This window comes from Myotis yumanensis, unplaced genomic scaffold, assembly GCF_028538775.1.
Source record: "Myotis yumanensis isolate MYYU_CA2020_CCGP unplaced genomic scaffold, mMyoYum1.0.hap1 SCAF_1, whole genome shotgun sequence".
Classification (NCBI taxonomy): domain Eukaryota; kingdom Metazoa; phylum Chordata; class Mammalia; order Chiroptera; family Vespertilionidae; genus Myotis; species Myotis yumanensis.
The window spans coordinates 210,413,774-210,435,073 of NW_027223752.1; the positions used below are offsets into that span (position 1 = coordinate 210,413,774).

General features: G+C 39.8%; 1 protein-coding gene across 1 annotated transcript; it reads right to left on the minus strand.

Moving 5' to 3' along the window:
- Positions 1–2,723: 2,723 nt before the first annotated feature.
- Positions 2,724–20,970, minus strand: NIPAL1 (NIPA like domain containing 1). Its single transcript, XM_070397052.1, has 6 exons — positions 20,870–20,970; positions 10,156–10,422; positions 8,334–8,390; positions 6,079–6,169; positions 4,431–4,591; positions 2,724–3,671 (listed from the first exon to the last, which is right to left on the minus strand). The coding sequence occupies exons 1-6, from the start codon at positions 20,913–20,915 to the stop codon at positions 3,061–3,063; spliced, it is 1,233 nt and encodes a 410-aa protein (XP_070253153.1). The 5' UTR covers positions 20,916–20,970; the 3' UTR covers positions 2,724–3,060.
- Between the last annotated feature and the right edge of the window lie 330 nt (positions 20,971–21,300).

Genomic DNA, 21,300 nt, shown 5'->3' on the forward strand with positions numbered 1-21,300 from the left:
AAAATTTGTAAACTTTTAAAAATGAACAGTATTTATAAACATTTGAAAAATAGAAAACTTCATAACCACAGAGTTCATTCAAAATATCTGAGAACATTTCACATATATTCATATAAATTGCTTTTCCACAAAGTTTGGTTGGAATGTGAAGATTGTAGTTAGTTCAATTTTATTAGTTTTTTAAGAAAAATAAAATATTTCTGTCGGAATCTTTTTGTATCGGTTTGTGTTGAGATAATATAATGATGGAATTCATTTTCCCTTGAGTTACTTAAAAGGAGCTACTGTGACACACATTGAGAAAAGATGAAGAATGTATGAAAACTGGCAACTAATGGTCCTTACCTATCTAGTAATAAGACTTAAGAATTAAGATGTTGATTCAAAGAGAACTAAATTTTATTAATTGTCTCATCTATCAGACATGATGTAGGATGCTTTCCATGTATTTAATTTAGTGCCCTTAAAATAAAAGAAAGGTGTTAATTTTATGTTGCTAAAGCTAAACAGTTTTATGAATATTTTGCAATCTGAACTAAAAATAAAATCATTAACCATTAACCTAAGAATACAATTTACAAGACCAAAAATAAAATGAAAGTATTATGTTTACAGAATTAGGAAAAGCTTTCAATTTGGCTGTGTGAGGACAACTTTGTAATCCTTAACAACACAAGTGCAGATATTCACATAATAAACCTTCAGATATCATCGATATGAGATAAAGAAAGTGTATATTTTAAATATATACATATGTGAAACTTCCAGTTAAGACTAACATGGTTAGTCTGAAAATGGGGATCCAGCTTTTTATTCCTCCTCAGACAATATATCCCTATTTGGAGAAATTTATTCTGAGTTTAAGGTTTGCAATAACATTTTAGTTTTTCAATGCATATTGAAGAAGCCCACCAGGGATTTTTAGAGTATGTGAAATATTTCATTGTTTCTCAACATATTTCAACTCGTTAAATTTTTCTCAGTCTTTCTCCCGGGCTTATATGTCAACACCAGTTTATTTTCCAACCCAGGGTACACATGGTTCTTGTGTGCCAAGAGCCTTCAACCTGAACACAATACACCAAGGGCAAAGCTTTGTAACAGGTGACATTTAAGAAACATCTAACACTGAAATTCACAGCCTCAGTGAATTTCCTCACCAAGAAGGATAAACCAATAAAGTTTTCAATAGAAAAAAAAAAGTAAAAGCATGTCTACCTTTTTCAAACACTACCTTTTCCTACAAATTTGTGTTCATAGCTTATATATCTGATATACAATTACAGTGAAACAGCAGTCAACAGAGTAAACACATATTTGATCTGAGGTATCAACGCATGTATCTTCCATGGGTTATCAGTTTTCAGAAATTTAGAACACACTGAGTTGCACTCAACACTAAACTGCTGAAGAGATGATAACAGTACTTTAGGATTTGGCAGTCACCTCAGGTTGTCACTGTGAAATCAGTGATAGTACAGTAGAACTGATTAAGTGCTAACATCAGTTTAACAGAATTCTGAATAACAGAATTGTCTATTATTACCCAGGGTAGACATGAGCTAGATTGCAAACAAACAACATCACAGACCTTTGATGTTAGAAAAGATAAATCCAGTTAACCAGGAGGGTTTTTCTCTTTTGAATGCCACAGTTTTTGGGGGTTAGGATTTTTGTTTTGTTATGAGAGAAGTAAGTTTAGAAGGCAGCTAATTTCTCCTTTTCTATTAAATCAACGAGTGATCAGAAATCTGTCCATAAACATTAAAGGCCACCAAAAGTGTTATTCCTGCTATGCACTTGGAGACAGGGACACTTTATGCAAGTTTCAATACAAAATTTTTTTTTCTGGTAGTAGTTCCTGAGGTCTTAATATTTTGTTTTCTAGGAAGCTAACTCCCTTTCTTATTCTTCCAAAACACTTATAGGTAAAATATATGGAAAACATGGTCAGCATGAGAGTCAACAGAAAGAGACAATCTACCAATTATTGTGGTAGGTTATGTATATTTTCAAAAAGGTTTGTAACTAATTATAATTTCCTTAGTAAGCTGGAAAGTGCTCAATTTCAAGAGGATGATTATTATAACTCATTCAGGTTTTTCACAAAGATTCTTCTAGTTGTTTCCAAATAGTTTGTGGAAAAACCAACCTTTGGGAATTAAACATTTGAGAAAAACTGAAGTGTACAATATCATCCTAAAATAATGTAGCAATTGCTTTACAAAAATCTTCATATCAGTAAGAAAAAATGGTAAAATCAAGGAATAAAATGAATACAAGGATTTCCAAACTAAACTCACCTAGATGTCTCCAAAAACTCAATTTTGTCTTATGTTGTTCAGGTCTGAGTTAAAAGCACTCATGAACACAATCATTTGTGTTTCTTTTAGTAAAAAGAAAAAAAAGTGTTTCCTTTACTTAAGGTATAAATATTTCCCTCCTCCATTCTCCCCTTTTTACTTTGTAATAAACTTCTATGATATGTCAATAAATTACAATTACAATCCATAAGCTCTTCATGGACACATATTTCTTTGCATTCTAACACACCAGGAGCAGATTTCCAGAGCCGGCCTATTCTTCTCTTTAACACTCTACCCTTCAGCTACCATCTAGTTTAGCTAAATGAAGTTGGAAGGGAAGGGAAACCATCAGTGATCTCACTTCTCAGTTTCAATAATTTGAAACTATGACTCATCAGAGAATGACTGATACTCTGCTTATCAGCACACAGTTAAGTTTATTAATTACTATGAAACCAAGACTAGCAGCCAATGAAATGAAGAACCACCTGGCCGGGCCAAATATACTGTGACCAGAAGGAAAGAGATTTCAAGTTTGCAGAAATGAGAAACAACAGAAGTCTTCTGGAGGATGATCAAAATCTTGATTTTTCAAAGATGATGGCCAAAAATGAAGGCATTTTTATTTGGCCTTACATCTAAATTATTAATTAGGACCTTAAAAATGTCATCTTTCCTAATAGTTCTGCAGGTATTCCTTCTCCTCTCCAAGTGTCTCTTCATGGTTCAAGCCCAGTGTTTGTAGAGACTTTGGTCATTCACGAGTCCTGCTAAACAAGGTAATGTCATCCTCATATCCCAAGGTTGAACATTCTATATTCTCTAGTAAGACATACTTGTCTTCATTGCCATTCAGAGAGAGGGCTTCTTTCTGAGTGGCGGATGTCAGGTCACTCCAGGTGATGTCTGTGTTTTTAAAAGCATGTAGAAGGAAGATGCCATTGATAATGGTGAAGAACCCACTCAGGGTCCCGATGATATCTCCAGCTCTCATGCCATACCATTCTTGGAACAAGATGGCGGAGCACGTCACTACCATGGTTGTAAAGAACACATAGTAAATGGGAGTCACAAGAGATGTATTAAAGGTGTCTAGGGCCTTGTTGAGATAGTTAATCTGTGTCGTCACTGAAAGCACAAGTACAGCCAGCAAAACAAAGACCAGGGGGTTCTTGTAAACTGGCTTCCATTCCAACAGTTCTTTAATGGCAATTCCCAGGCCCTTCACAGAAGAAACTGAAAATGCTCCAATCAACGAGCAGATTGAAATGTAGACTAATATGTTGGTCTGTCCTTTCTTGGGAGCCACGATCAAAATCAGCACCAAGGCGATCATGGTAATGATCACAGCAAAGGAAATGAATCCTGTGAGGAAGAGAAAAGAATTAGACTTCAGAAAATGCTCAGAGGATCATGTCTTTGTGAAGTCTTATTAGTCAGGAGTGTAGGAGCACAGGTGTTTTACAAAGAGAAGTGAGATTAAATGAAAACAACAACAACAAAAAACAACAACACTTGACTGCATAGCTCTTTATATTTTACAATGGACTTTCCCAAACATGTCATTTGAATCTCCCAGAAAATACTGTGAGGCATGGAAGATATTGGCTGATTGACTTTTAAAAAAAAATATATTTTATTGATTTTTTTGCAGAGAGGAAGGGAGAGGGATAGAGAGTTAGAAACATCGATGAGAGAGAAACATTGATCAGCTGCCTCCTGCATACCCCCTACTGGGGATGGGCCCGCAACCAAGGTACATGCCCTTAACTGGAATCGAACCTGGGACCCTTCAGTCCACAGGCCGAGGCTCTATCCACTGAGCCAAACTGGTTAGGGCTGACTTTTTTATTTTTAGAGGAGTGGCCAAATTTGGGTTGGAGCATAAATCTTTAGCCTCTCCTCTCCCCATGTCTTCATTTCATTGTGTAGAGGGAAAGCATGGACACAAAAGTAAGTTGTGTCACCTTTTCAGAAGACTTGGAATACTCAGTGAAACTTAACTGTGTCTCTTCATGCACGACTTGGATTGTAGGAAGCCTATTACAATATTATTACAAATTCATTTGATGAAGAGAGAAAGTGGAGCAGAATTTGAGTGTTTCCTTTGGTTGAAGCACTGACCTGGGTCTCTCAATTTCATTTCCATTTCATGCAAAGAAGCGACTTCCTCTTCTTGTGGGGCATGGATAACCATCACAGTTGACCCCAATATACTTAATACGCAGCCTATTTTCCCATGAATGTTCAAGTGCTCATTTAAAAAATAGGAAGATAATATTGCACTGTTGGAAGAAGAAAAATAAATGACTCTTGTCCAATTACCTTTTGATTCCATAGCAGCTCAGAAGTCACACGGTGGCACAAGCCACTGTATCCCAATCAACTGATCTGAATGTGCTACATGACACTGAAAACCCTGATTAGTTTTAAAACACAGAAATGACGGTCAATCATATCTGCTTAATTGCTTTTATATCTAAAGAGTAAAATAGACATTCTTTACCCCTCTAAACTTCCCATGACCTTCTAAAAAGGGCCCGCTCAATTCATTTTCAATTTTTTCCATCTTTTCCATCTTATTGGCATGATACACTTAGAATACACATGTTCATGAAAACGTTAAAGAAAGATATATGCTTAAAGATTTACTCTGCTCAGGACTGATATTTAGCTAGAACACATAAGTACAATCATATGGGTTGTCAAAATATTGAAATATCTCCTTACCAGCTGCTCCTGCCTGATACTTTCACCTACCCAATACTCCTACTACTTTGGTTGCCATGGTCTCAGGTAGTTCCAGGTTGGCACCACCATGGACACCAGACTGTGCCATCCTGCTTCTTCACCGGCAGGTATGCTGTGGCTCCTGCACACCAGCCTCCTTCCCCTGATGCCCTGGCATTCCCACCAGGGTATTACCAGTACCCATTTGCACACGAGACTGGTCAACTACCAGGTGTTTTCTAAGAGTCGCCCTGCTGTGGCCACTTGTGAGGTCTTCAGCCTCAGCAAAAACATAGCTGTCATTCACTGTATAGACAGTGTTCTAGTGTTTATGTGTATTGACTCATTGAATTCTCAAAACAATCCTACAAAGAAGGTGGAAAGAAGTGAGTAGGCCTCGTCATAATCTTTCCACCAGAGGTTGATAATGAATGGAGATAAAAGGAAAAGAAAAACAAACAAAATAGTTGCTTAGCTACAAAATAAGAGTTCACGGGCTCATTGAACACATTCATTTGGGATCATAAGAAAGACTAAGAAAGATTAGATCCACATTCTATGAACGGGAAATTTTTCCTGTTCCCAGTACTAAAAGAAACAAAGAGACCTCCAAACAGAAGTATACAGTAGTAGATGCAAGACTTTTAGCCAGAGTTGAAATTTAACCCAAACACTATGCTTTTTAAAAGTCCTCTAATAGCAATGGTCATTAACCACTATGACAACAGGGAGGATTAAAAGGGCTGTGGCAATTTGTTCAGGTGAGAGAGAAAAAAAAATCTGCTTCGTTGAATCGTTGAAACATAACACACAATTCCTTTATGTGAGCATCAAACCAAGCTCACTCTCATAGGTTTTCTAAAAAACAGTAAGGCAATCTATTTCCTATTTCTCCTACAATTTATGGTGTAGTCTTCTCAAATTACTTTTGTGATTTCTAGATTTTGTTTTGTGATATGCTTAGCAATAGATTTCTTGTGGGGTTAAGCTTATCATGGTTTTAAAATCCCTCCAGAAGCCACACTCCTTCTGGCTCACGTACCTGATGAGAACACTCAGCGCGCCCAGCGGCGTGACCAGCGTGGCGGGTGCAAAAGCATAAGCTGCAAAGTTTGCAGCCTCCCCGGCTCCCACTGGAAAGCAAGCGGCAGCATTAACATACAAGATGGACCTACTTGTCGGGAGAGAAAAACAAGTGACAGATGCAAAGCTGTAGACTATGATCCCAAAGACACTGACAAGTTGAACAAAAAGGAATAATTAACTCTTTTTAGGGAGGGAGGGGGAAGATTGGTAATAGGGATGCAGATAAACCATAATTACCTGGTGATACAAGCTCAACTAACACAAAAGGTGGTGATGGATGCACATCGTAAAGGACTTTCAAGAAAGATTTTAGTTATTTCAGTACCAGAAACATATATGGTCACTGATGAAATCTAGTAGAGGTGGCTTTGGAGTAAGCAGAGAATTATTCTGTTTGCTCAAGAATAACTACTGTTATGCAAATTAACAATAAAACAACTCCTAAAATTGGAATGCCCAGTAGAGATCTACTGCCTAGGCAGGGGACAACCAGACATGCCCACCACAGGCCCATGTAGCCAGGCTTCTCTGAATTGCAGATGACCAACGAGGATGTAACACTATCTTAGTAGCTCAGGGAGATCCAAGCACCCGTTTTAAAGTCATCATAATGTGCTCCAGCAATCCCTTTTTTAGCTGAGGAACTCTAAACTTCCATGAGCTAGTGTGATGCAAATAGCTTCTAGAGTGAGAGAAAACTCCTCTAAGAGCTGGGTCCTCCATTTGGGGCCAAATTATTCTCATGGGTCACAACTGAACACCTGAACACTTGCCCACGGAATGTAGTATTTCATGCTGGCCAACTATGCAAAATAAACTTATTGTAGAGAAAGTTCTGGAACAGATGAAAGGCAGCAGCATACTTTTTCTTTTCTCCTCTGGCTGCTATGCCCCAGCCCCACGCCCCCAGCCAAAAGTACAGGAGTACTTAGCTTTAGGAAAACATCATAAGACAAACAGAAATAATTAGGAGACTCCTCTCATAAGAAAAGCAATGGCCGTTTTCTTAGAATATTAAGCTTTCTTGAATACTTTATATTTTTATCTTTATAGATGACTTTTCAAGAAGATAAAGGGCTGTAAAAATTTATTTTTATCCATCATCTTTTTAGATTCTGCCATTTGTCAAAAGTATTCCAATTCTTTCTTATAATAGGATCTCACAGATACTGCAATAGTACAGGAAAATAAGTGGAAGTTTTGAGGTTTCTGGCTACAGATGTAGATGACTAGCAACTGGTGTGAAACTACAATATATGAGGCCCTTTCTTTGGAAGTCAGAGGTTCGGGATTTAAGAAAGTTCAAAGGCATCAGGTGGGAGGTAGAAATCTGCAGAGGGGCCTGAGGGAGGTAAATGCCTTCTATTTGGACATCACCTTGGCATTTAGAAAGAACTTTCAGATGCTAGAGAGTCCCATTTAATCCTCAGAGCACGTTTAGGAGGAAGGGGAGTGCTGACAACCTCCATCTCTCCCTTTTCAGTGATTTTCAACCTTTTCATCTCATGGCACACATAGACTAATTGCTAAAATTCTTCAGCACACCAAAACATATATTTTTTTGCCCATCTGACAGAGAAAATAGGTATAATTTTGATTCATTAACACCAAATGGCTATTGTTGGGTTGGCTGTTGTCATTTTATTTATTTGACAATCTAAGGGAAAAGAGGTCAGTGCCCCTGACTAAATAGTCAGGTATTGCATGTTTTAAAAATTCTAGCGGCACACACCAGGTGAAAATCACTGCTCTATCTGTTTAGTTGCCAAGCAGTCAGAGGGGACTTGAATTTATCCCTGTTTTGGTCCTGGCCAGGAAAATGTACCCATTCCTTAGAAAATATGTAGTTAGAATAGTCCCAAATTTTAATTCAGTGCTGGGAAAATGTGGGGGGAAAGCATTTTCTTCAGTTATTATGGAGAACAGAATAAGAGAAAGAGAAGTCCATGATAAAATATAACACTTTACATGTTAACTTTTCCCTTTGCATTCCAAGATAGTATTGAGAACATGGAGTGGGGAAGAAGGGTAAAAATAAATTTTAAATAAATATGACTTACTTTATTTATAAGGCAATATGTTATACTTGCAAAAGTTGCTAGACTTAAATGCCATCCTTACCAGGCAGTTAAATCAATCAATTTTAAATAATTCCATGTAATCTATTTATCTTTTTGCAAGCAAACACTATTCTCAGCATTAAGGACTTACTGGAGAGTAATCCTGCCCACCAGAGCCATTCCTTGAGGTAGGAATGTCCACCTTGACCTAGGAAAATAATAACAATGAAAAGTAAGTTCTTTTTTAAAATACATTTTAAAAATACATTTTAAAAATATTTTTATTGATTTCAGAAAGGGAGAGGGAGAAATAGAAACATCAATGATGAGAGAGAATCATTGTTCAGCACAACCCTTTTTGGGGATCGAGCCTGCATGTGCCTGACCAGGAATCGAACCGTGACCTCCTGGTTCATAGGTTAATGCTCAACCACTGAGCCACACTGGCTGGGCAAAATTAAGTTCAAACGTGAAGGAAGGTTGGAGAATTGACTTCTAGCTACTGGAATATGGTTGGAAAAGGTAAGATTAAAGCTATATCAGTATACTTAGTCTTTTAGCCTATTTACGTGGCCATTTCCAAAGATCCTCTAACACTTTCTAGTGTTATATTTTGCAATATTTTACCCAAGTCATTTTCTTTCTAGTTTAGGTGTTTAGTTATAGGTGTTGCCATATAGATTTTTTTCCAATACAGATCATCTCTTCCTTGATATAGAATAGTTTCTTCTTTTATCTCTATGCTAAAGAGGCCTTTTATTTTTTTTAATTTAACTCTAACCTATGTATTATTTATTTTGATGAATGGTATAGAGTAGAACTTTTATATTTTCTTCCTCTAATTTTTGCCACTTGTCTCAATACTTTTGATTGAATAATACATCCTTTCTCCAGTAGCTCAAAATGCCACTTTAAAAAAAATCATACATTAAATTGTTGAATGAACTTGGATCCCCTTAGACATTTTTAATGATCTTTTATTGTTTTGTCTTTTTAAATTAAGATAGCACTATCGCATGGTCTATTTTCTGGTGGTGTAAATCTCCCCTCAATAGTACTCTTTTATAAACTTGCTTGCACAATTTATAGTTATTTATTTTTCCATATGAACCTTAGAATAATATTTAGCTCTGTTATAATATTATTCTTGATAAGAATGAATACGAAATTCATTGTTAATGAAGGATAGTCAAGCAGAACTATTTAGCATGTTAAATGTCAGTATTAACAGCAACCTAATTCTATGGCTATCCATTTGATTTAACAAATATTTATTGGGTGGCAAACACTATGTTAGGGAAGGCTCCTGTTCTTGTGAATCTACTATTAATAAATAAGTAAACCATTGACAAGTAAACAAACAATAAACGTACAAGGACAAATTATTCTAGGTACAATGAAGGAAACCATTAGTGCAAGGACAGAGCATGCTGATGTGGAAGAGCTGCCCAGAGAGAATGGTCAAGGAAGGCCCTTCTGGGGTGATGGTATTTAAGCTGAGATCTCAAGAAGGAGTCAGGCAAATGAAGGGCTGGGAAAAAAGAGCTCCAGGCCGAGGGGAAAGACTTGAGGTGGGAAAGAACTTGGTATATTCCAGGAACCAGAGAAAAGTAGGGTGACTGGGAGCGTAGCGGAAGATGAAACTGGGGAGGTAGCAAGGACCAATTCATGCAGGAGGTCAGAGTCTGTGGGAAGATATTAGATTGTATCCCAAGCGCAGGATCTGACTTTGACCCTGAGCCTGCAGAATAAAGCTATGAAAAGAAGAACCTGTACTACACTCCAAACCTCTAGAAAAGAATTTTAGACTTTCCCTAAAGGAGACACAGCTGGTTCAATCCTGGAAACTGCTGAGAAAAGAACTGCTACCAATGTAGATAGCTACAATAAATAGACAGGAGCAATGATGATCTTAAAATAGGGTTATTTCTGCAGTTAGCAACTTGAATTCGTTAGTTGCATCCGTTTCTTACCAGCTCTAGTAACGCCCTTGTTGGCCAGTTGCAAGAGGCCCTTCTTTTTCAATATGAAGCTGGAGCCAATAAAAATACTGGAACTTACAGCCAGGCCCAGGCCCACATAAAGACTGTATTTGTTTTCTACATTTGCAGAAATGCTCAAGTTGGTTAGGCTGGAATTCAGGTCCCTGTAGAGGACAGGAGAAGCCAGCAGCTGTGACACATTTGTGATCTCACACCAAGCCTGGGAGGAGTTTGGACAGACCAAAGACAGCACGTAGCCTGGGAAAAAAGGAAAGAAGAAAATGTCAACAAACAATAGGGTGATGCATTCATGTTTACTCCCCTTCTGCAAGAAAGAGAAACTTGAGTGGACAGCACTGAAACTCCATTTTCTATTGCATGAAGGGAAGTGCCCAGCAGATGGTGCACATGCTTGATTTGGCTGACATAGGTCCTTAAAAAATGTTTAAATTTTTTATTATTTAAACTAGAGGCCCGATGCATGAAATTCGTGCAAGGGGCTCGGCCCTTGCAGCCATGGCAGCTTGCCTTGGCCCTCGAAGACTTTCATCCAGAAGGTCGTCCGGAAGGATGTCCGAAGGTCATTCAGCTGTCTGGTCTAATTAGCATATTACTCTTTTATTATTATTTAAATATGAGAGACTGTGCATCAAAGTCTGGGCTCCTCTTATAAATTGGAAACTTTTGGCAATAGTTGGTTCTTTGTTCTAGAAAAACAGTAACCTGCTCCAGCAGCAGGAAGCTGCTTAGATCTGGCTTGTGCTCAGAAATTCATCACAGTTCCCAACTCCTCCCCCCTCACCCCCCCACATCCACTTCTCTCCTTCACAGTGTCAGTCCGTCTCCTGGAAAGCAGTGTCTGTGACACCTGAATGTCGGGAAAGGGAACAGCAGCCCACTGGGCCAGAAATCACCACCTTACAAGAATTTAACGCATTTGGTGGGGTATGAATTGTGCACTTCAAAAAAATGTGTTTAAAAATGGGTTCCACTTTCTGTACCACATTCCCTGAAGGGAATGACTTTTCAGGCCCACTAACCCATCTTCGCCTAAATAAAATAGAACCTGAGAGAAAAATGAGTTCACCATCATTAGGCTTTATTTTAGAACTAGAGGCCAGGTGCAAAAAATTCGTTTACTGGGAAGAGGGTGGGGGAGTTGTCTCTCAGCCTGGCCAGTGCCCTCTCACAATCTGGGACCCCTCCAGGGATGTCTGACTGCTGATTTAGGCCCGATCCACAGGGGTCAAACCTAAACTGGCAGTCAGACATCCCTCTCGCAATCCAGGACCACTCGCCCCTAACCACTCGCCTGCCTGCCTGCCTGCTCACCCATAACCGCTGGCCTGCCTGCTCAGTGTGCATCATAGCAACCGGTCATTCTGCCTTAACGGTTGCTTCAGCTTTTTTTTTTTTTTAATATATATTTTATTGATTTTTTTCACAGAGAGGAAGGGAGAGGGATAGAGAGTTGGAAATATCGATGAGAGAGAAACATCGATCAGCTGCCTCCTGCACACCTCCTACTGGGGATGTTGCCCGCAACCAAGGTACATGGCCTTGACCGGAATCGAACCTGGGACCTTTCAGTCCGCAGGCTGACGCTCTATCCACTGAACCAAACCGGTTAGGGCTTGCTTTGGCTTTTATATATATAGATGGGATTCAAATAAGCATGTAAAGTTACTGAACACAACCCATTATTATTGAAAGGAGTTTTTAGGGGTAAAATAGTCAGGTTTAGGGAGTCTTAGGAATTAAGGGGCCCATGGGGAAGGGAGGCACAGTTGGTTGGGAAATTGAAGCTGGCAAAAGGCATAAATTCACAAAGAACAGAAGGCACCACAGAATAAGGGGAAAGGAAGACATCCATTCACAGAAGATAAGGGGAAAACCACAGGGTATAGAGAAACAAAAGGGAGAAAGAGGAAAACAGATTTTCACAAGGTATAGAGAATTCTACCACTGAAGGGGGGGAGAGAGAAAGAGGGTCCCCATGTAGGGTTTGAGCTTTGAAGCTGCTATAGTGACCAATAAGAAGGGAGCATCAAAAGACAAAGAACTGCAGCCTTTATAAGCCTTAGGAACAAAGGACTCAGTGGACTACCCCTTTTGGGACCCTTTCACCACGTGGGAGTCTGTACTTGTTCCCAATCAATTTCCACCTTTTGTCCGTGGCTTCACTCTTCGAATCCGCCTGCACAAGAGCCCAGGAAAGATATCACCTTTGCTTGCTGCCCAGAAAATATGATGATACTACAGCCAATCTTCTTCATTTGGGAATTCACATCTGGGGTTTCTATTTGAAGAAATGATCTTTTGCAAATCAGCCTTTGTGATGTGTTCTTTTCTTTTGCTTGGGGTGTGCAGGGGGAATGGAGTATGTTTCTGTAGTCCATGTATGTGAGCAGTATCACCCTGGTATGATGTGCATATTAAAATTCACATCTTTCCATTAAAAAAAACCAAAACAAAACAAAAAACACACCACGTGTTCCAGTTTGGCTTCCGCATTTCATTATATAAGTACCTTGGAATTTTAAGGCTAAACACGAAAACACCAAATGGAAACATTTTACACTATATTGCAAACTTTTTGTAATCTGTTCTCTACTTGAAAAGCTGTCAACAGGTGACATCGTGATTAGATTTTTTTTACTGTCTTCTCAACTTTTTTTTCATTATAAAGCCACATTTTCTCATTTTGAATTATCCTGAATAGAAAAGGGCAAAGAAAAGTTAATCAAGTAACAAGTTTAGAATTGAATAAAAAAAATCAGTTTTATATCTCAAAAATCTTAAGAATGCATAACAAACTAAAACAAAACAACAAAACCCGTTTGATCAAATGATGTCTTACCAACAAAACTTTAATAATTGGATGGATGCCTCCCTGTCAAACATTATGAAGACATCTGAATTTTACTACATATAAAGTTATGAAGCAACCAAAAAGTTCAGGTCAAGAAAAAGGTAAAAAAAAAAAAAGTGAATTTAAGCTTTCCATGATTATTATTTCATTTATCTCTGCAACTTGAAGATGAATCAACTTTGATTCAGAGATAGAGGATAAATTCTGAGACAAAACTTATATTCTGAGGAAAATTGTATTACTTCAAGGATATTCTATATCATTGACAAATTTTCAGTCAGGTTGTCTTACTAAGAACTGCAGTAAATTTTCAGACAAACTAGACCTGTTCTGGGCACTGTTCATTTCATTTAAACCCCAAGAATGGAAAGTCATTTTAATAGTAAGAATTTCAATTGGTCTAATTCATGAGAAAACATGTGAGTGACTTTCCAGTAGATTCTATGGCTACATTAATGTCACTTACTGTGCAGTAACATAACCATTCCAAAACTTCATCTCTGAAAACAGTGTGGGTGGACCTCATTCCAGTGAAACAATATTCTTTTTAAGCTGTTGACACAGCAAAATGTTCCCAACATTTTAGGGGGTGTGGGGGCAGAGGGTGATAAGGGACAGCAAATAATCTTTGTTGCATTTTGTAAGTTCTCATTGTAAGTGGCAGACATTAATGCTGCATGTTTTATGGCAGGCCAAATAATAAAAATCTTGTCTAGTGACTGACCTTAGAACTTATTTTATGTTTTAGGTGTATGTTAAGGAGAGAGCTTGCAGCAGATGTGACTGAAGGAGGGAGTGAGGGAGGGGATGGTGAGTTGGTGGGTGTGGAGTGGAGAGCAGCAGGGGCGAGGAGGGTGAAACAGGATGTGTGGGCAGGGACTTTGGAGTGTTCCAGAGGAATCAGAAAAATCTCCAGAGTTTTTTCAGTAACTTTACATGCTTACTTGAATCACAATCAGAGTTGGCTTTTTAAGATTTGTGTGAGCAAAGTAATTATATGGGGAATTTAATCCAAATTTTATTCGACATAGAAAGAAAATTTATTACATTCATTATTTTTCATTTTAATAGACACTGCCAATAACCCTCTAAAGTGATTGTACCAACTTATACTCCTGCCAGCATACATTAGTTCTTTGATGTTGTTATTACTTAGTTTTCTAAATATTAAGTAATATTTAGAAAATATGGGTCAGTTATAAAGAAAAACAATTCAATAGACACTAATGAATCAACCACCCAATTTAAGAAATAAAACAGTACCCCTCAGAGGTAACGACCATCCTGATTCTCCTTTGCTTAAAAAGTTTTTCCTGTGTGATTATATCTTCAAACAATAAATTTAGTTTTGCCTGTTTTTGCACATATAAAATATAATCATTCTGTATTCTCTGGTGACCTGCTTGTTTTTGAGATTTATTGATGTAGATGCATATGGCTGTAGGTTTTTTTTCCCCCCACTGTTCTATAGGATCCCACTGTATGACTATCTCACAATTAATTGTTGTTTTATTGTTGGTGAACATTTGGGTAATGTGCTCTGTTTTTGATTTTACAAACAGTATTGATAATTTCTCAACTATGTTGAAACATATGTACTTGATATATGACAATTGTTGATGCTACAAAAATAGCAGTTTCATATGGTTCAACTTAATATATATCTTCTCTGTATAGGTGTGAGAGTTTACTTACACACACACAATTTAATAATTGTGACCAATAAGAAGGGAGCATCAAAAGACAAAGAACTGCACCCTTTATAAGCCTTAGGAACAAAGGACTCAGTGGACTACCCCTTTTGGGACCCCTTCACCACGTGGGAGTCTGTACTTGTTCCCAATCAATTTCCACCTTTTGTCCGTGGCTTCACTCTTCGAATCCACCTGCAGATGCCTGGTACATGGGACTTATTAAAATTGAGACCTTACTCCATTCCAAACTAAGCTACAGAATCCTGCCTCCAGCTACCTCCTATATTACATTTCCTATAGGAATATATGCCTTTTCCCTTAAGCTCTATTACTATCTGTAATTATGGGCAAGTTGAGTAATCAATCACTCTTAGCTTCAGTTTCCTTATCTCTAAAATGAGGGCATTTGACTTGATTCTGAAGATGCCTTCTATAATTTGGACGTTTGATCATAAGCTATCTTTGTTCCCAGAATAATTGATGATCCTGGTAGCTCATAAATGTTGCCAATGGACCAGCTCTAAACTCACAGGCACTTTTAGTTGGAAGGCATTTTAAAGAAATAGATGCCAGGATATTAAGTGACTTGCCAAAGTCATGTAACTGCCCAAACCAAGACCAAGTAGCTATAGCTAATGTTGAGAGAGAGAGAGAGAGAGAGAGAGAGAGAGAGAGAGAGAGAGAGAGATCAGTGCAGCACCAATTTCGAGCCAGAGGGGAACAGAAGCTATGCTGGACTCATGTACTGCAGCTCTGGGTCCTGGCCTTCCTCCTGGACTGGTGAGGACAAGTGTGTGCCTGTGGCCCCAGAGGCTGTACTTTTGCATCGAGATGGAGCTGAGCCACCTGGTCATGGGTGAGACATCGGGCATGGTGTGCCTGAGGGCAGTTCTTTGTTTTCCCTCAAGTATATCTTGCCACTGTACCTCAAATCCTCCTATGTGTGCATTCCTGAAATGCATTTTCTGTAATACAGTGGAATGGTCCTAGTTCCTCTGGCAATACCACAAGAAGGAGACAAATCCAGATGGACATGTAGCCTGATGCAGAGACACCCAGGGAACCCAGTCGACATTAGTCAACTATCAGCTTAACTGCAGACACATAAGCACGAATATACAGGGTGAGGCAAAGCAGATTTACAGTTGTGAGTATGGAAAACAGAGTTTATTATTGTATTATTATTTATTAATGATTGTACTGTTTTCCATACAAACAACTGTAAACCTACTTTTGCCCCACCCTGTGTGATTGTTATTTTAGCCACTGAGTTTTGGGTTGTGTGTTATGTAGCAATAGCTGACTGATACACCTACCTATTCCTATTAGCAAAGTAAAGAATGAATGAAATTTCCTTGTGTCCCTAAATTTATTCTGCAGATAAAATTTTTACTGAGTGTCTATTATCTGTCAGGCATTTTCTAGAAGCTGGGGATACAACAGTGAACAAAAGAACATTCCTACTCTCTTATAGTCATTCTAGTGAGGGGGAAATAAGATAGACAAATGAACTAATAACTATATAATATGCTGAGTGCCATGGACAGTGGTAAAAGCAGCATAAAGAAATACTTTTTAAAAAACAACATTAAATGTAAAACCTCTCTGCTAAGTATAAATGCAAAAATCTTGAGGGGGCAGTTTGCTTGTGGGTAGGAGGGACTGCAATCAGACAGCTGGCTGGGCTGAATGATCAGGTTGAAGGATAGCAGAGGACAAGATCAGGTGAAAAGAGCCTTTACATAAGTAGGTCCGATGTTGTCATTTCTGCTTCCCAAATTCTACAATGGCTTCCCTCCTCATTCAGAAAAAATATCTAAAAGTCCCACCACAGTTTACAAGGGTCTACAGAATCCTGCCTCCAGCTACCTCTGCAACCTCATTCCCTACTATTGTGGTTTTTTTTCTCTGTTCCTTTCTTAGGCTAAGTTTCTTCTCACCTTAAAACTTTTAAGTAACCCTTACTTAGCCTGAGTAGTGAAGTAGTCGCTGGCTGATGAGGAGCTACCTCCTCAGAGAGACCTTCTCGCTCTTCCCAATCTAAAGGAACGTCTCAGTCAAGTTCCATCATATCACCCTACTTAATCCTGCCAAACAAACTCCTCACAGTTCAATGATGGTTTTATACAGAACAGTGTTGTATATCCGTAAAGCTTTTTCATTAATTCATTCAACAAAATAGTTGTTGAACACCTACCACACAAACATATGTTAGGTATTCATTTATTCAACACTTAGTGAATTCTTACTGAGTACTTCCTGTGTGCCGTGCCCTGTTCTAGGAACCTGTGAGATAGTGATCAACAAGGTAGGTAAACAGGTTTCTGTTCTCACAGAGCTGACGATTTTAGTGAGAGAACAAACAGAGGAACAGGAGTAAGGGGAGCAGAATAGAATGAGTAATAATTTTGAGTAAATTTGGAAATCATTCATAGTAGACTACATATCAACTCTGTTAGGATGAGGAAGAAGCCCATTATTTCAACTAACCAAAATAAAATTGAAAAAATACTATTGATTTTTTTTTTAAGTTAAAAACCTGTATCTTCCCACCATCAGTGTGTTTGGAAGCCAAGAATTCCAATAATTAACGATCAGATTTCCTACATAAACTGTTGTTTTCACTTTGCAATCTGTATATTAATAAAGTCACTAAACTGTTAAGATAAAATTCCCATAAAGTTAATAAATGATTAATGAATGAAGATGCAGGAAAAGAACCCAAGGACTAATATTGCAATAAGGATGCATTTATATCAAGGTTTTTAAACCTTGATACAGTTCATATTAAATATTAAACTAAGCAATTAATAGTATATTGTTTTCTGAACAAACTTTAGTGGGAAATTTTTACTACCTTTAAGCACTTTTAAATTTCATCACTTAGAAAATCTCTGGAAGGCTGGGAAAACAACTTGTGCAAAAATTTAAACTTGTAGTAAAAATCAACATATAAGCCACTATATTTTACACCGAAAATACAGCTTGTCCTGATAATACAGGTTGTGTTCATTTGGTGGAATTTTGAGACATGTTTACAATATGGATGTTTTTAAAGAATAAAATCTCAGAATCATTATACTGTACACCATTGAACCAAGAGGCCAGAGAATGGAGATGGGCTCCTACAGAAAAAATAAAGGCCCCAATAATTTTGTGCTTAGTTTGATCACTAATTATGAAACCTTATTCAATTCTCTGGACCTTGGTTTCTGTATCTGCAAAAGGATATAATGGTTACCTAATAAAACTCACAGAATTGAACATGTGTGAGGGCAAACTGGTATATTTTTACGTTAACCTGTTTTGAAAATTTAAGATTCTATACATGGAAAAAACAGATTATATACATGAAAGTGGGACACAATGCTCATCAGTACATGAGAGATACAGCCAGTTCTTAAAGAAGTGCACAGTTCCTGAATCTTCTCCTCTCAAAACCACAAAGACAGGCTGCACCAATTCTAAAACCACCTGTCATCTGTCACTCTTCTGGTTGGCTGCACCCTGGGAAGGTGGCTTACTCAGAGAAAACTTGGAAAACCACTAGGTCCCTCTCCATCTCCAATCCTCCCTACTGCCAAACCAGGTCAGAGTTCTCAGGAAGGTGCCTTGGTGTCCCCTGGCACACGGTCTTCATGCAGTTGGTGCTTCACAGGTGATGGGTGTATTTCTTACATTCTATTTTCATCATGTCATACTTTCATGTTATAAAGCTCTATTGGAGTCAAATTAAAACATGTAAGATAGGTGACATAATGTAAAAATTCTGAATTAAAAAAATAACCTTCATGTGTGTTTAAATTTAATTTTTTTGAGATAATTTTGGATTAGAAGGCCTTCTAAAGCATCTATAGTGTTCAAAGTAAAAACCACACTACGGGGTTCACTCTTTTGCATGGAAGTACAACCGGGATGCTCTATCCTCAGATCTTATGATGGACTCCTTGTCATTTGGGTCTCAGTGCATATGTTTCTTTCTCTAAGGAGTCTTCCCTGGTACCCGGTCTGAACATCCCAAGTTTCTCATTACATTATCCATGACACTCACCACTCTTGTCCTTTTTTAGTCATTGGTTTCTTGCATATTATCTGTCAAATAGACAGCTGCATGGGAGCAGGGACCTGGCCCTAATGTCTAGATCAGACTCTCTTGCAAATTCCTCTGTACTAGCCCTAGGCAGATGCCTGGTACATGGGACTTATTAAAATTGAGACCTTACTCCATGTCAGGCTCCCTATGTAATCCCACCTGCTTCTAATCCTCACAACTGTAAACTGTAGGAATTATTCCCAATTTTTAGACCAGTGATTCCCAAAGTGGGCGCTACCGCCCCCTGGTGGGCGCTGCAGAGATCCAGGGGGGCGGTGATGGCCACAGGTGCATTTGTTTTAACTTTTTTTGTATTACCTTTCTATTCTGAGTTCAATAAATAGTTTCATAATTTCAAACTTCAATGTTTCTAATTTACACCTTTCTTTACTATATTTTACGGAAAAGGTAGAAACATTAATACATATATCTTTCTGTTTAATTGCTATTAAAATTTTAAAAAAATTAATTTCCAGGGGGCGCTGAGTAATATTTTTTTCTGGAAAGGGGGCGGTAGGCCAAATAAGTTTGGGAACCACTGTTTTAGACGAAGAAAGATTCAAGGAGGCTGAAATCATAGCTGAGAAGACAGTCTGATGCTCAAGTTTAACCCCCTTCCCACCACTACTGACAATGTGGATTCCGAATCTTTCCCCCCTGTCTCCCACACACTAATTACCACAATTAACCACAGGGATGAAGCACTGAGCTTAAATATTTCTTCTTGGAACTAAATGTATTAGCAAAGCAGGGAAAACATCAGGAAGTTCAAACAAGCTGGTGGAGCCCACACACCCTCCTCACAGATCCTTGGGTAAACAAGGGTGGATGGGTTAGTAGCAATTTAACTTACTGGCTTAGGAATTATTTTGACAAAGGTCACACAACCTGACTATCTAGGAAATCTACATCCAGCTGCCTTAGTAACCACTTCCAAAATCTCAGCTTTTGAAGAGTTTGTGAACGGTTCAGGCATTTTCTCTTTCTTTGTGTCCCTTTTCTCTCTCTCACCATAGTTTTGACTTTTGACTAGTTCACTGCCTTAAAAGAAAACAACAACAACAAACCTCTCCAAATCCAGGAATAAGCTGGAGGGACCAAGAGGAGAGAAAACCGGGGAAGGTGCCAGCAACTTTGGGAAAGGCATATAGTTCTTGTCAGGCCCTTCACTGTCCTCTCTGCCTATTTACATTCTCATCAGAGAAATTACAAGTTGCCTTTATGTGAAAACCGTCTCAATTTCCAGCTGATACACACTCTTCCTGTCGCACCCACCCCCACCACCCCCAATTTCCGGCCCGGTTCGGGGCTGTGACGTGCCCTGTGACTGCAGACAGCCTGCGGGTGTTGTCAATACCTGGGCGCGGGCAGGGGCTGAAACCCCAGCCCAGCGAGCAGTACGAAACCGACTCATGACTGTGCCCAGTTCTCTTCTCCTCTCGGTTGGGCTCTCGCTTCAAGCAGCCAAGAAGTGACTGCACAACGAGTCAGACGAGACTAGTGGGACCGGGGACTTCTCATCTGGAAGTGAGAGACGTGGGCGGCCCAGGCGGGTCGCGCGCTCCCCTGCGGTCCGGGGCGCCTGACCTTTCGCAGCCACGGAGGGCGCAGCACAGGACTCCGGTCCCGGGCACGCCCTCTGGCCACTGGATGACGGCGACAGAGGACTCTGGAAGTGAGTCAGAGTGGCTGCAGGCGTCTTTCTCAGATGAGACTTGGAAGTCTTCCCACAGCATCCTGAATTCCTCCGTCGTAAAACTCAGCATATTGTAATTTACAGGGATCTCCCTTCCGCCCTGGGGTGGGAGCCACGCAGGTCTTGTTCGACTGACACGGGCTTTCCCACCGAGACTGGCACGTTGTAGGCGCCAATAAGTAGCTGTTGCCCGGCTGGGCTCTGGCTGAGCGACTGGATGCATGCATGCACGGTGAATGCATCGAGAGTCGATGTGAGTCCCTCCCTCGCCTCTGCAAGGACCTGGGACAGCCCATTCGATCTCATCGCCACCCAGATGCCAGGTCCCCCGGCTCGGGGCAGACACTCACCTTCTCGGCAGGGCTCTCCGGGCGGCAGCCTCACCTCTCCCCCCATGGCCCCCAGGCAGGGCTTCCCGGGCGCAGGAGCTCGCTCCACACCCACCGGGGCTTCTCCGCCACCGCCTGGACCCGGGTTCCCACAGAGCGGCGCTGACCCCGCCCCCTGGAGGCCTCAGCCAATGGGGGTGGCTGGGTGGGGCCCGCGGGCGAGTCCCGCCCCCGACCTGCCAGGTTGGATGGACATTCCCGGTGGGAAGGCGGCGACAGCGTCTACTCGTCGCCGGTGTGACGCGCGGGATCGCTTACTGCTTCTCCCTTCGGCAGCTGGAGCGGGGCCGTGGGAAGCACAGACACACCTCGCAGGGTGGAGGCCGCCGAGCCAGCTCTCAGGGAAATGGTGGAGAACGTGAACAGGCCGTGCGGGGGGGCCCCCCTCTGGC